Below are 15,257 nucleotides of genomic sequence, written 5' to 3'. Positions count from 1 at the left end.
TACACCCCTCTGTCTCTAAGTATTCCTGTCTCCTAGCACTCCTCTATTTCCAATTGTTACAGTTCTCCTAGCTCTTCTCTCTCTCTCTCTCTCTCTCTCTCTCTCTCTCTCTCTCTCTCTCTCTCTCCCCCTCCCCCCACTGTCTGCTAGCACTCCCCTGTCTGAGTGCTCCTCTGTATCCTAGCATTACTCTGTCTATGAGTATTAACCTATCACCTGGCACTCCTCTGTCTCTGAGAGTTCCCCTTGTTTCTCCTAGTACTCCTGTGATTCTGTGTGGCCTCATGTCTTCTAGACTTCTCTGTCTCTGTGTACTAGCCTGACCTAGCACTCCTCTGTGTCTTAGTGCCCCCACTGTGTCTTAGCACTTCTCTGTCTCTGAGTACTCCCATATTTTCTAGCATTCCTCTGTCTCTGAATGCTGCCCTGTTACTTAGCACACATCTGTCTCTGATTGTTTCCCATCATCTCCAAGTCTCCCTCTGTCTCTGTGTACTACTATGTCTCCTAGCAGTCTTCTGTCTCTGTGTTCATGCTTGTCTTCTAGCACTCTTCTGTCTCTCAGTGCTCCCCATGTCACCTAGCACTCTTATATCTTAGTGCTCCTCCTGTGTCCTAGCATTTTTCTCTGACTGCTCCCCTAGTCCTAATATCTTTCTTTCTCTGAGTACTACCCTGTTTCCAAGCATTCTTCTGTCTGGGAGCTGCCCTGATACTCAGAAGTCCTCTGACTTTGAATGTTCCCCTATTTCCTTGCACTCTTGTTTCTGAGTGCTCACCTGTGTCCTAGAACTCCCTGGTCTCTGAGTACTACCCTGTCTCCTTCTGTCTTTGAGTTCTCCACTGTCTTCAAGCACTCCTCTGTCTCATAGATCTCATCGGTCTCCCTTTACTTCTCTGTTTCTGAGTTCTACCACTCTCCTAGCACTCCTCTGATACTGAGTGCTCCCTTGTCTGCTAGGAGTACTGTTTTATACTCCATGCCCTGGTTCATATCACCACTCTGTCTCTGAGTGCCCTTCGGACTCCTAATGTTCTCTGCCTCTGTTTATTACACTGTAGCCTAGCACTCCTATGTTTCTGAGTACTCCTTCTGTCTCCTACACTCCTGTCTCTGAGTCCTCTTTTACCCCCTAGCATTCTCTGCCTTCCTTTACTCACCTGTAGCCTAGCACTCCTTTGTTTCTGAATACTACCCTGTCTCTTAGCATTCCTCGGTATCTGATTCTCACTAGACATGATGCACTCCTGCGTCTCCTAGTGTTCCCTGACTCCTAGTCCTCCTCTGTCTCTTAGTGCTCCCCTGTATCCTAGCACTCATGAGTATTTTAGTGTTTCCCTCCTCCCCAGTCTCCTAGAATTCTTCTATCTCTTAGTGCTACCCTATTTCTGAGTATTCCTTTGTCTCTTAGTGTTCAGCCCTGTTTCCTAGTATTCTTCTTTCTCCTAGCGCTCACCTCTCTCGTAGCAACCCTGTCTCCTAGTGCTCCCCTATTTCCTAATACTCATCTGTCTCTTAGTGTTCCCTGACTTCAAACACTCCTCTCTCTCTTAGTTCACTCCCATCTCCTAGCACTCTTCTGTCTCTTAGTGTTCCCTGTCTCCTAGCTCTCCTCTAACCCTGAGTCCTCTTCTGCCTCCTAGCAATCTCTACCTTCCTTTACAAACCTGTAGCCTAGCACCCTCATGTCTCTGAGCATGACCTTGTCTCCTACCATTCCCCTCTCTCTGATTCTCCCCTGTCCTGTAGCACTCCTCTGTCTTTGAGTGTTCCATGACTACTAACACTCCTCTTGTTCCTAGTGCTCACCTTTCTGCTAACACTCCTCTGTCTGTTAGTGATCGTCTGACTCCTAGCACTCTATTTGTGCTACCCTGTTCCTAATACTTCTATGTCTCTTAGCACTACTCTGTCTCTTCGTGCGCCCCTATCTCCTAGCACTCCAGTGTCTCTTCATGCTCCCTTGTCTCCTAGCACTCTTTTGTAACTTAGTGCTGTGCTGTTTCCAGCGTCTATATTCCTGTGTCTCTCTTTTTTTTTTCCCCATATTACGGGCCAACATCCTCCTAACCCCTCCCCTCCCCTTCTCTATTGGTGTACCCTCCCCATCCTCCCCCATTACCCCTCCCCCAACAACTTAGTGTTTACCCCTGTCTCCTAGCACTCCTCTGTCTCTTAGTGATCCTGGTCTCCTAGCACTCCTCTGTCTCTAGTACTTCCTGTCATCTAGCATGCCTGTTTCTCTTAGTGTTCACTCCTGTCTCCTAGCACTCCTCTGTCACTCAGTCCTCTTCTGCCTCCTAAGACACTTGACTAACCTGTCTCCTAGCACTCCTTTCTCTCTGAGTACTACCCTGTCTCCTAGAAATCTTCTGTCACCCAGTACTCCCTCCTCTATCTCTTAGTGCTCCCATGTCTCCTAACACTCCTCTGTCTCTGTCTGCACCCTGTCTCCTAAAATGCCTATTTCTCTTACTGTTCAGGCCTGTTTTCTAGCACTCCTCTCTCTCTGATTCTCCCCTGTCCTGTAGCACTCCTCTGTCTGTGAGTGTTCCCTGACTCCTAACACTCTTCTTTCTTCTAGTGCTCACCTCTCTCCTAGCACTCTTATGTATCTTAGTACTCCCCTGTTTCCTAGCACTCCTCTGTCTCTTAGTGTTCACCCCTGTCTCCTAGCACTCCTCTGTCTCTTAGTGCTCCCCTGACACAAAGCATACCTATGTCTCTCCGTGGTCACCCCTGTCTCCTAGCACTCCTCCTCTGAGACTTCTGCCTCCTAGCATTCACTGCCTTAGTTTAATAACCTGTAGCTTAGCAGTCATTTCTCTCTGAGTACAACCCAGGCTCCTGGCACTCCTCTGTCTCTGATTCTCTTGTCATGTAGCACTCCTCTGTCTCCGAGTGTTCCCTGACTCTTAAAGCCCTTCTTTCTTCTAGTGCTCTAAAGCTTCTAGTGCTTTCTTCTAGTTTTCCTACTCCAGTGGCTCTTAGTGGTCATCTATCTTCTAGGAATCCTATGTCTCTTAGTGCTCCCCTGTCTCCCAGCACTCCTCTGTCTCTTAGTGCTCCTCTATCTCCTAGCACTCCTCTGTCTCTTGCTTCTCCCCTGTCTCCTTGCAATACTCTTGCTCCTAGTGACCCACTATATCCAAACACTCCTCTGTCTGTGAGTGTTCCCTGACTCCTACCACTCCTTTATCTCTTAGTGCTTCCCTGTCTCCTAGCACTCTTCTGACACTAAATCCTCTTCTGCCTCCTAGCATTCTCTGCCTTTGTTTAATAACCAGTGGCCTACCTGAGGACCCAGCTATACCTCTCTTGGGCATATACCCAAAAGATGCCCCAACATATAACAAAGACACATGCTCCACTATGTTCACAGCAGCCTTATTTATAATAGCCAGAAGCTGGAAAGAAGCCAGATGCCCTTCAACAGAGGAATGGATACAGAAAATGTGGTACATCTATACAATGGAATATTACTCAGCTATAAAAAAACAATGACTTTATGAAATGCATAGGCAAATGGATGGAACTAGAAAATATCATCCTGAGGTAACCCAATCACAGAAAAACACACATGGTATGCATTAATTGATAAGTGGATATTAGCCCAAATGTTGAATTACCCTAAATGCGCAGAACACATGAAACTCAAGAAGGATGACCAAAATGCGGATGCTTCACTCCTTCTTCAAAAGAGGAACAAGAATACCCCTGGGAGGGGATATGGAGGCAAAGTTTAGGACAGAGACTGAAGGGACGCCCATTCAGAGCCTGCCCCACATGTGGCCCATTCATATACAGCCACCAAACTAGATAAGATGGATGAAGCAAAGAAGTGCAGGCTGACAGGAACCCGATGTAGATCTCTCCTGAGAGACACAGCCAGAATACAGCAAATACATAGGCGAATGCCAGGAGCAAACCACTGAATCCGAGAATGGGACCCCCATTGGTGAATCAGAAAAGGACTGAAAAGAGCTTGAAGGGGGGCTTGAGACCCCATATGTGAAATACAATGCCAAAACTAGAGCTTCAGGGACTAAGCCACTACCCAAAGATTATACATGACTGACCCTGGGCTCCAACCTCATAGGTAGCAATGAATAGCCTAGTAAGAGCACCAGTGGAAGGGGAAGCCCTTGGTCCTGCTAAGACTGAACCCCCAGTGAACGTGATTGTTGGGGGAGGCGGCAATGGGGAAGGATGGGAGCACTCCTCTGTCTCTTAGTGCTCCCCTGTCTCCTAGCACTCCCTGCTTCTAAGTGCTTCCCTGTTTCTGGCACTCTTGTGCCTAAGAGTGCTCCCCTGTCTCCATGTTCTCCCTTTGTCTGAGCGCTCCCCTCTTACCTTGCACTTTCCTGTCTGAATAGTGTCTCTTTTCCCATTACCCTTCTGTCTCCTAGCACTCTTCTATTTTCCTAGTCATTTTTTGTCTCTCAGTGCTTCTGTTTCTCCTAGCAGTCCCTGTGTCTGAGTGTTCTCTTGCCTCCTACAACTGTCTCTGAGAACTTCTATATCACCTATCTCTCCCAGTCCCTCCTGTTTTCCAACAACCCTCCATTTCTGAGTCCTTCCCTGTTTAGTGCCATTCCCTATCATTAATTCTCCCTGTTTAATAATACTCTTCCATCTCTGAATCTTCCCCTAGCTCCTAGAACTCCTTGTCTCCTGGCACTCCCTATTTCTGAGTCCACTCTTTTCTCCAGAACTTCCTGTTTCCTAGCATTGCTGGCCTCTGAGTACTCCCCTGTCTGCTAGCACTCCCTTGTCTCAATGTCTCAACGCTCCACCGTCTCCCAATACTCTGTAAAGTTCTACATCTCCTCTTTCTTTTGTACACACCTCTGTCTCTCTGTCTCTGTCTGTTTCTCTCTCTCTCTCTCTCTCTCTCTCTCTACATATATATATATATATATATATATATATATATATATATATATAATCTTTCCCTGTGGTGTTCTAGTTGCCCTAGCATTTCTTAGTGTTCCACCATGCCAGCGTAACATTTCTTGTTGTTTTGGAACTTGTCAGTGTCCAACAACTTCTCACAGTTTGGCAGTATTTCCTATTAGCCCTCAGTCTTTAATAGCACTACCCAATGTGCAAGAGCTTCCTTATGTCAGTGTTCCTGTTTTTTTACCATTGCCTATGTCTTAGTGTTCCAAGTACTGTATTCTAGTATTCTCAAGCTCCACAATCTCATAATGCTCATTTGTTTTCTAGGGCTCTACAGTCTCCTACTACTTCCTGGTCTCCCAGGACTTGTCTGTGTCTTAACGCTCCCCAGTGTCCTAAGGATTCCTCAACTCCCAGCTATTCCATATTTTCCTACAGTCAACTTATTTCTTTATATCCCCCATCTGGTCACACTCAGTCTCCTACAACTCCCTATTCACCCATCACTCTTGTTTCTTCAGCACTTTTCAGACTCTCCATGATTTCACAGAAGCCTTTTGTCTGCCTTTCCCCTGTGTCCTTGTGCCTTTCCTTCTTATATCACACCCCTGTCTTCTGATATTTCACTGGTTTTTAGGTACCTTCAGTCTCCTCTACTTTTAAACTCCTTAATTACAGGGGAATGAATTCATTTAGAGCATCCCATTCAATAAGTCGCTATTGTCTGTAGGTAATTTCTCTTTCTTTCGCTAAGCAACAGGAGCAATGGCTACATTTAAGACAACCCTTGCTGTAGAGAAATGGGGTGTGGGGATGAACAATGGATAAGAGTTGCATCTCTGGGCTGCTATGGTGCTATGAGGAATACTATTATCAAATCAGCACCACAGAGAACTTGATTCTGGAAAATTATCCCAAGATAAGGTGATGAATCAGAGTTTATTAACTATAAACTCTACACATATTTTAATTGGTAAAGGTAATTCTAGATTTCTTCTTCTGGTGACCCTATGTGAACCTAGAATTCATACCAGTGTATCTTCAGATGACATTTTCACAGATTAATCCTTTCAAGTAGGCCAATTATCCTAGAAGGTATATAAAGCTTTAGTGAGGTAGATACAAGGATACCCCAGGATAGTGGACTTATGAATGCATTAATATTTGTCCAGAGAAATGAACAAATGCAAAAGATGCCCTTGACCATTATGGGCAGAGAGGCACCCTGCTAATGTTGAGGTGGTAAACTGTGAGCAAGAATAGAGGAGCCATTGACAGTAGGAGCAATCTAAGGCACTTGCTCCAGGGACTGCGTATCATAGCAAAGGTGCTTGTTTGTATACTTAGTTTGCATATATAATAATTTCTCTTATTCCTCTTAGAAAATGTCCGTTTCTTTACCAAAGTTTGCAATCCTCTGTCATTGCTCTCTTTAAACAAAAAAGACTACAAACAATTTTAGTAGCCTCTGCTCACAACCACATGGGAGACTCCATTAAACAACTCACCTTGTGCTTACGTTTGCCCTTAGGGGCTGGTTTTTCCACAGTTATGGCAGCAGTTTGTCGCTTGGGTTTAGAGGCAGTCTCCTTGTGGTGGTCTGTCTTTGCAGGTGCTGCTGGGACTGAATTTTGGCCAGGTACTCTAGAAAGTAAGTCAAGGTCAATCTTCACCCAGAGGTTTTTTGGAATCTCATGATCCCGTACAGGGGTCAAAAGCTCAGTTTGCACGGCAGGAAGTGGTGAAAAAGCTGTCTCCTCATTGCTGGTGGACAAGTTGTTGCTGTTGCTGTTGCTGTTGCTGCTGGTCAAGGTGCTTAATGTTAGGCTGGCATTAGAAGTCTCCTTGGATTTAGAAGTATTACCTCCAGGTGCAATGCAAGGTGGCAGTACTTTGATCTGCAGGGTCTCTTCCTGATCTGTGCTTGAGTCAGATGTAGATGAATCTGTTTCAATAAATTCCCGGGACTTGGGAACAATCTTCCCAGGCCCTCTATACTTCTTCTTCTCAGTGGCCAGGGGGACATGTGGCCTTGGCTCTTTCCTGGGCACTGGTTTGTGGGCAGTAGCTTTGTTTGCGACGTGGTGGGTCAGGAAGCTCCACACTTTCTTTTTCTTTGGGAGTACTGCTGGTAGTATTTGGTTTGGGCCAGGTAAACTCCTCAAAGCTGGTGTTTTTCTCAACTTTTTTGGGTTGTTTCTTTCCAATTGTCTTTTGAGAAACTGAGTCAACTGATGTTGACAACTTATGCTTCAAGGCCTTTGTTTCTGGAGTTTTCTGTGTAGGCCTTGGTCGAGCTTTCTCCCTAATAAGACTGAGGAGGGGCCTTTCTTTGGGTACAGCCACAGATTGGCTGGGGTTTGGTTTTACTTTGACCTGGACCTCCACTGGTTGTATTATTGGAGGAGGCAGAGAAATGGTCTCTGTGGGTGTCTCATTTTGGCCACAAATAAATGACTTGTTCTGGGACGTGACTTTGTTCAGCCATTTGTCCAGCTGCCATTTGTTGGTTGAGGGTGGCTCAGGCTGTGGATTGAGAAACAGTAACAAGGATGCATTTCACATATGTAGAGACTTTATAGGGACTTTCTGTATAGTGACTATACAGTGCTAAGAAATTATTAGATGCTGTGGGCTGGGAATAGATTTAGTAGAATACTTGCCCACTATGAGTGAAGCTCTGGGTTCCATTCTCAGAACCACATAAACCAGGTATGGTTGTAGAGGTAGTGGAGGATCAAATGTTTAAGGACATTTTTAGTTACATAGCAAGTTTGAGTTTGAAGCTATTTTGGGCTACATGAGACCTTGTAACCAACCAACCAAACAACAACAATATCAGACTACTTTGGACTTTAAGTGATAGTCCCTACACAAACATATACACATTCATTAATAAATACACTCTCAGTGAAGATTAAAGGAGTAATTTGTTTTCCCCTGTATCTGACCAGACAAAAACATACAACTACAAATCAAAGTTTGTTTTCTGTAAACACTACTTTCTACTGTTCCCTCGAAAATATTCTCTCCTCCAGCTAGTATATAATGGATTCTTCACAAGGAGATGCTTCAGTCTATAACCCAAAGGCTCCTGAGAGAGAATTCTATTCCCAAAAGCTTTTGGTAAGAATCATTGTTCCACCTATCACCAGGAGCCAGAGGTTTTGGTATCTGTTCCTTAAAAGAAATCTAAGTGCATCTCAAGTGTATTCAGAAGGTAAAGAAGGGTGTACTACATGACAGTGTGATTCATTGAAAACATTGCGACCTTTGTGTTTTTTACTGAAGGGTGAAATAAATTGATTCCCTCAACCACTATGCTTTCCTAACTATATGAGAAATAATCAATTTATGGAGATGTGCATGTAGACTTTGGAATTCACTATGAAACATTGAAAATGATATATCTAATTCACACTTGATATTCCACTCTGATTTCTACTGGTTAAACTGAAAAGCCATCATTTTATTAGAAGGGCTCTTTTTCTGAAAGCCACCAAGAATGTGGCACCAGTGAATAGAAGATGGCAGAATTTTAAATGAATTAAATAGGTGTGATCCCTGCCTACAGAAAACAATAGCAGGTAACTATTAAAGAAACTCTCTCAGCTGCTACTCTTTGGAGTGTAGTGCCAGGTTAAAAGCTAACTCTGGTAGTATATTGGCCTGAGTCTAAGCCCTTGCTCTATTACCATATCTCTGTGAGATCTTGGGGCAGTTTTGGCTTAAACTCACATAAACATACATTGCCACCTATAACATGTCCCACAGTGTGAGAGAGTATAGTATTGGGTTGTTAGTAAGAGTGGATGAGAAAATGTAAGTCAAGTGTCCAGCACAGCATTTGCTATTTTTAACAGCAATAAAATGACTACTGTCTCTATTATTCCTTTCTAGTTATTGAGAAAGAAATATATAAAGAGCCATGAGATGAATTTCCTTGTTGTACAACACACAGATTCGTGGAACCAGAGCACTTAACCAGAGGATGAGAAGGCAAAAACTAAGTCTTCCATTTTAGAGTTATTGTTCTGATATTTGGGGTGCTAGGCTAAACATTTCATAACTTATTATTATCTGTCACATGATATAAACTGAAATAAGGAATGTGTGACTTCTTGAGTGGTATTTGAACTTTATGGAAAGACATGTGTCTCAAGTCTTCCTTGCTTAGTATCCATTTGCCACTTTAAAACTTTAAAGTAAAGTAGCATTGGCATCTTCAGATATAGAAGTGGCTCTTAGTTCACTTTAATAGTTAAGTTGCAAGCTTGATCATTCCTATCCTAGTTTTCTGTGAGGTGGAGCTTGAGGCTCAGCGTAGCTCAGTGACTCCCATAGAAAATCCATCACACAGCAAGCAACCTGTACAACTTAGAGTCACACAAAAGGGATCTATAAATGTTAGGGCATACACAAACATATGTTTGAAGGAAACAATCCTTCCAAGTCTCAAGCTACGTTTCTGAAGTAGTTACTGTACTAATAAAGTACGACTGGTGATATATCTGGCATGCACCTTGCGCATCAGCACATAGATGGATCCTGAGGCCTGACAACTCACCTCTGGAGTAGCCACTCTAGGAGCCTCGTTGGATTCGCTGTCAGTGGTGCTGCTTTCAGTGTCTGAGTCTGATTCTGAGCTACTCTCTGACTCACTGGAGCTGCCAGACCCCACACTAGCTTGAGCTGCAGATGTAGGCTGTGGTGTGGCCAAGAGTGAGCTGAAAGAAAAATGACATCATTCATTACCTCATCAAGTCTCAGACTTGAAAGAAACAGCCTGGTTCAATATAAACACTTATGATCTGTGAACTGCAGGAAGAGTAGATTACAGGATGCTCACCTGACAGAAACAAAATATAAGGTTCCAAGAGCCCAGTGTGAAGGCCAATGTCAAAAGTTTGATTCAAAGCAAGCACCTTGGCCCAGCACAGTTCCTCTTCTTCCAGGAAACCCTTCCTTCCTTCATATTCCATATGAAAACTTTCAACAGAGATTTCATACTAGACTAAAGGCTGAGGCTCAGAGGTTTTATTGTTCCACTTATTTCAGTAAATTTCTCATATTCTGTTATTATATAGACCTCCACCCCAACTTCTTGGAGTATAGTCTAATGTAGTCATATTTCTAAGAACTGGTAACTTCAATTTTCCTTTTATTAGAGGAAACTGAGGCCTAGGGTTGAGAAGGGACTTGACTTCAGATATGGTACCACAGTGCCCTGGCTCCTTCAAAGGATAACGGCTGTGCTCATTACATGTTATTCCAGGTCCAAGGTATGGTCCTCAATTTCTTTCTCTTGGGTCCATGAATAAGAAAATGAGAAAATGTCCTTCTTTGCATTCTTCGCTATCATTTTTGTAATGTTTTGAAATACTTATCGAGGAGCATAGACCCTGAGCAAAACATCCGTCTCCAATGCTTGATTTTTAAATTTGTAGAGGTGAGCCAACAGAGTATTTGAAGACCTGCACCATTTGCTATTCTGCCTTTATTGGGAATCAACTCTTCTTTACCAATCAATCTTTTACTTTCTGTGTACTGCACCAAATCGACTTTAGCTGTCTAATAGGATTCTGGAGCAAAGCATTGTTTTTTCTGTCCTTTTAGCCATTGTCTCTTTGGATTGAATTCTGCTTCACTTTGTCTTAGGAACTGTGCAAAAAACAAACAAAGAGACAAACAAAACTTCAAGGAGGATTCTAATCTCAGTAAATCTCTTTAACCTGGTCCTCCTTTGAAGATCAATTGAACTCAATGTAGGCTTGTGGAGAGCGCGTTTTCCTAAGAGACTAACTTTGATTCCTTCTTCCGCTGGCTCCACCTTTACCCTATAATTCTCAAACACTATGGCAATTTCCTTGATTTTCCCACCTAACATTCTTCAAGTCTGAGGCAAAAGTTCAAACAAGCGGTCATGTTCTGACATTGGCGGGGAGGCACCTAATTCTCCGGTTCCATCTTTAAACCTATGATAGAGACATTTCAAGAATTCTCTTGAGCAGAACTCTAGAAGCACGGACATTTATCCTTGCCTGAAGCTGTACCAGTTCATGCTCATCCCATACTCTCAATAGAGCCTCTTTCCAACTCTATGTCTCTCATCACTGAGCTGAAGATTTCCTCCCATACTGCTAAAAGGGAGGCAATCCATTTTAGGGCAGCACCGGCTTCTCAGCAGGCACCATTCAGCACAGAAAACCTTTCTGCACCATGTTTAATGCCAATCCCTAAAGTCTGGTCTTTTAATTTCCTAGGTAGACATTTTCTTTCACAGAACAAAGACTCATCTTGAATTGCTAACTGCCAAGCAAATGCTCTCCACCAGTACATTCTCTGCCAAATATACCAAGAGATTGGAGGGAAGCACAAGAAATAGCGGACTGTATCTCTTGGGAGAATCTCTATGTGTTTCTGTTACAGGGACAGGGAGGAAGCCTGTAACTCAAGTGTTTGTACTTTTCTGCATTTCTTTACAGAACTCCATTTAAGTGCCAGTAATGACTCCATACTTATGCTAAGTACCTTTTAAATTGAATCAATTGTTTTTTAATCTTTAGTTACTAAATAAAGATTAAGAGAATATATCTAAGTGAGACTAATCCTGAGATTAAGCAAATTTGGCCTTAATTTCCCTCAAGTAAAGTATCGAATATAATTTAGCACATCTATAATGCTGAGAATACTGGGTGGTGGATTGAGGGATACAAATCTAATTTGGATCCAAGATGATTATTTTCCAGTAAAAGGCTGGTTCATCCATCATGAATTCATTGTGATTTCTTGTAAGAAGCTGTTCAGCCTGGTATTATTTACTGAAAATTGGTTCTGGATTTACTTTGGGATATTTTTGGACAGTGTTCCCATTTACTGGATTACTTTTGAGCAATTTCTCTTTCAGAGAGAGTCACTATTGAGTTTGTGCCCTTACAATAAAATGCACTAACATAATACACATAAAGCATAGTTAGTTTACTTACCAGAATCAACTTACTCATAAACTAAAAACTCAAGCTCTACAATACTAGGAGGAGACTGTGAATGTGTATGTTTAAAGTAAGTATGCTTTATCTAAAGATATTTGAAGACAAATGCATTTTTGAATGCAGATTTTTAAAACCTCAAAATTAATATGTTGAATGTAAGTCATACACAAATACATATAATGCGCCCAATCAGATCCCTTAATGAAACTCAATATTGCTTCAATAACCTTCACATTGTGCTTGACATTAGTTTAGGTCAAGGGTGTCATCAGATGAATTTGTCTCAAACATAAAAAGAAAGTTCTAGAATTTTTCTGAACTTCGATTCATAATAATGTGATCATGGGCATTGAAAGAAACCACTACACTCATTCTACTAAGTAATGGAGAAAGTATAACCGAGTCTAAGCCTCACTTACTATGGACTATTCCTAGAAACAAATGAAGCCAAGACTGAAATACTATCTTCAAAACATAACAAAATCAACATGAGAATAATTGCTTCAGGCCCTGACTCTTGTCTGGAGTCTGCTGTGGAACTTTCACGTCAGCAGAGCATCACTGCATTTCACTTAGTTGCTCAAAACTATTAGCTGGTCAGCTAAATTACCTCTTCTGCTACATTTATTTCCATATGTCCTTAATTTCTTTTTAAAATGTATACTAAACTGACTGTGAATGAATCCAGCCGATGTGATACTTGATTCTGCATAGAAGATGAAAGACTAGTGCATAATTTATATATCTCCATTTACCAAGGCTACATTAAAATTATTTCCCACACACTATTTATTTTCATATTTACATAAACTACATTTCTAAAGAATGCTAGTAGCTCCAGCGTGTGATATTAAGATCACTAATATTTAGTATATTAAATTAACTGCCTCATACTCTGAACTCTATGACTTAAATCTTAATGGAATATAACCTCTCAAAAGATACATGTTTGTAACAACTTCAATGTCAATCTTTCATAGATCAGCTTGCTACTGTATTCATCAGTGAGTCAGCCTTACTCAATGAAGCAAGGCTTCATTTTAATTCCAATTTCATTCATTTTTGTCTTTATGATTGCAGTGCAGACTAGAGGGAGAATTCAAAACTCAAGAGAGAGATGTGAGTAGGCCACTGGCAGGAAAATTTGGGAGGCATTAAAATGGTTTCTTTAGAAAGGATTGTCTCTGGTTTAAGGATCTTGAGTGGGTCGGGAAAAATTAAAGGATTTAAAAGATGACCCATCTACTGCATACTCTCTTCTAGATATAAATACATTTATGATTATATTGAATAAACATTTCTAGAAACAATTGGGATCAATTTGTGACACCATAATTAATGAGTAGATGCAAGAAAAGCAGAGGATTGAAACAGTGTTGAAGAAACCGGGAGTATTTGATGGAAAGAGTTGGGGTTAGAAAAATGGGTAGATCATAGCACAAGAACAATCCAGAGGTCTGTCCTTTGAGAAAATGAGTGACATAAAGAATGCCCTCTAAGATAACATGGGGATAGACATCTAAGCTTCTAGTGCGGAATATGTCACTTCATATTTTTAAATGTAATTTTCCAAATGTTGAAGTAAAATATTCTTTTCAAATCAGTGATCAGGTACCAAAATAGCAATGAAAAGTGTGATAGTAAGATCGAAAGTATGGATTTAGAGTGGGCTTGGATGCTGTTTAAGATATCTTCTTACTCAAAGGTTCTGATCCTCTTAGAACTAAAGTGTGTAGGTCTCAAATAATCTTTTTTCAACTGCATTTCATCAGTCACATAACTCTTGATAAACTGGAGTACTAAACAATGTATTATTGAAGAGCTAATTTTTTTTTAAAAATAAGTTTATTCATTTTACATTCCAATATCATGCTCATCCTCCCAGTCCCCCATCACAAGTCTCTCCCCAGTCACCTCTTTCCTCCTCTGAGAAGGGGAACCTCTTAGGTATACCCCAATGTTGGCACATCAAATCATTATGGGATTAGGCACACCCTCTTCCACTGCAGCCAGGCAAGGCAGCCCAGTTAGGGGAACAGGATTTGCAGGCAAGCAAACAGCTTTAGGGATAGTCCCCTGTTCCAGTTGTTCATGACCCACATGAAGACCAAGCTGCACAAATGCTACATATGTGCAGGGGTCCTAGGTCCAGCCTGTTTATCTTTGCTGGTTGGTGGTTCAGAATCTGAAGGCTTGAAGCCCCACGGGTCCAGAGGAGTTGTCTCTGTTGGTCTTCCTGTGGAGTTCCTATTCTGAAAGAGCTGTTTGATGGCTTAAGCTTTTCTTAATTCAGGTTAACAGCTTTACAAAAGTCAAACATTTGTATTAATGCTCTTCAAGTCTGCTCCAAATTCAACTGCAAGTTCCTTTCATAAGGAGTAAAGAAAAATTATGAACTAATCAATTTGCTTAATAAATACATGTGGGCATCAAAACAAAAATTCTAGATTCTATAATAGGTGATACTTTTGAAGTGGGCAATATAAATAGGAAATTTTGACAAGAAAGTTCTGGAGATACTGATATTAGCAACAAATGTCCAAAGACTTAGAGCTCGCCAAAGACATGCAGCATTGCATATATTTCAGGATTGACTTGCATTAATTTTTTCTCTTAATTGAGACTTGTGCAAAATTTTCTTAGAGCTCTCTCTTTTTTTTTTTTTTTCCGGAGCTGGGGACTAACCCTAGGGCCTTGCGCTTGCTAGGCAAGCACTCTACATTGAGCTAAATCTCAACCCCTGACTTGTGCAAATTTTAACATCCTACTTTCCTAATTTTAGAAGGATCGCATATCTGTCTACCAGCCAATTTAGAATAATTTTATATTTGAGTTCATAATTACGTTGCAAAGAGATCTCTACTTGAACTTACCTCTCTCTTCCCCTAAAATTTTACTTTATAAATTTTTAAAAATAAAATTTAGTTTATAAAACTCTGCATTTGAGAATTCCAGGAATACATTTGCTTCATTAATGCTAAGTCAATAGACAAACCTTCTGAGCCATGAACTTTTTCCATGGAGTGAGAACAAACCACTTGCTATGCTTTTTAAGAAGTTTGAATCTTCCCATATTTCTCTCAGGCTTGCAACCTTAATCCACTTGGCCAGTGGAAAGGATACAAAGAGTAGAAAACAATACAGAGGTTAAGCAGAAGCATAATGTATGATGTAGACAAAAAGTAGAGTTGCTCTGGTGGGAGTGGATGAAAAGGTAAGAGAAAATAAGATGGCCCTTGAGCGCCATTGAAAGGTGAAACATCTTATATACAAATATTATCATGGCCAGCAAAAAATGAGGATATTTTTAAAAATGCTTTGAAAATTAATGTCCACTTGTGATCTGTGTCCTAAATATAATA

General features: G+C 41.4%; 1 protein-coding gene across 1 annotated transcript in view; it reads right to left on the bottom strand.

Moving 5' to 3' along the window:
• Positions 1-9,647, bottom strand: part of Aff2 (AF4/FMR2 family member 2) — a gene marked incomplete at its 5' end in the record, with an annotated part of 51,485 nt that extends 41,838 nt beyond the window's left edge. Inside the window, 3 exon segments of the mRNA XM_032889505.1 lie at positions 6,412-6,982; positions 6,984-7,429; positions 9,471-9,647. Of these exon segments, the coding sequence (XP_032745396.1) occupies positions 6,412-6,982; positions 6,984-7,429; positions 9,471-9,647 (1,194 nt within the window).
• Between the last annotated feature and the right edge of the window lie 5,610 nt (positions 9,648-15,257).

This window comes from Rattus rattus, chromosome X, assembly GCF_011064425.1.
Source record: "Rattus rattus isolate New Zealand chromosome X, Rrattus_CSIRO_v1, whole genome shotgun sequence".
NCBI classification, from domain to species: domain Eukaryota; kingdom Metazoa; phylum Chordata; class Mammalia; order Rodentia; family Muridae; genus Rattus; species Rattus rattus.
Note: the sequence above shows the minus strand (reverse complement) of the source record. Positions and strands in the feature narration are given on the sequence as shown.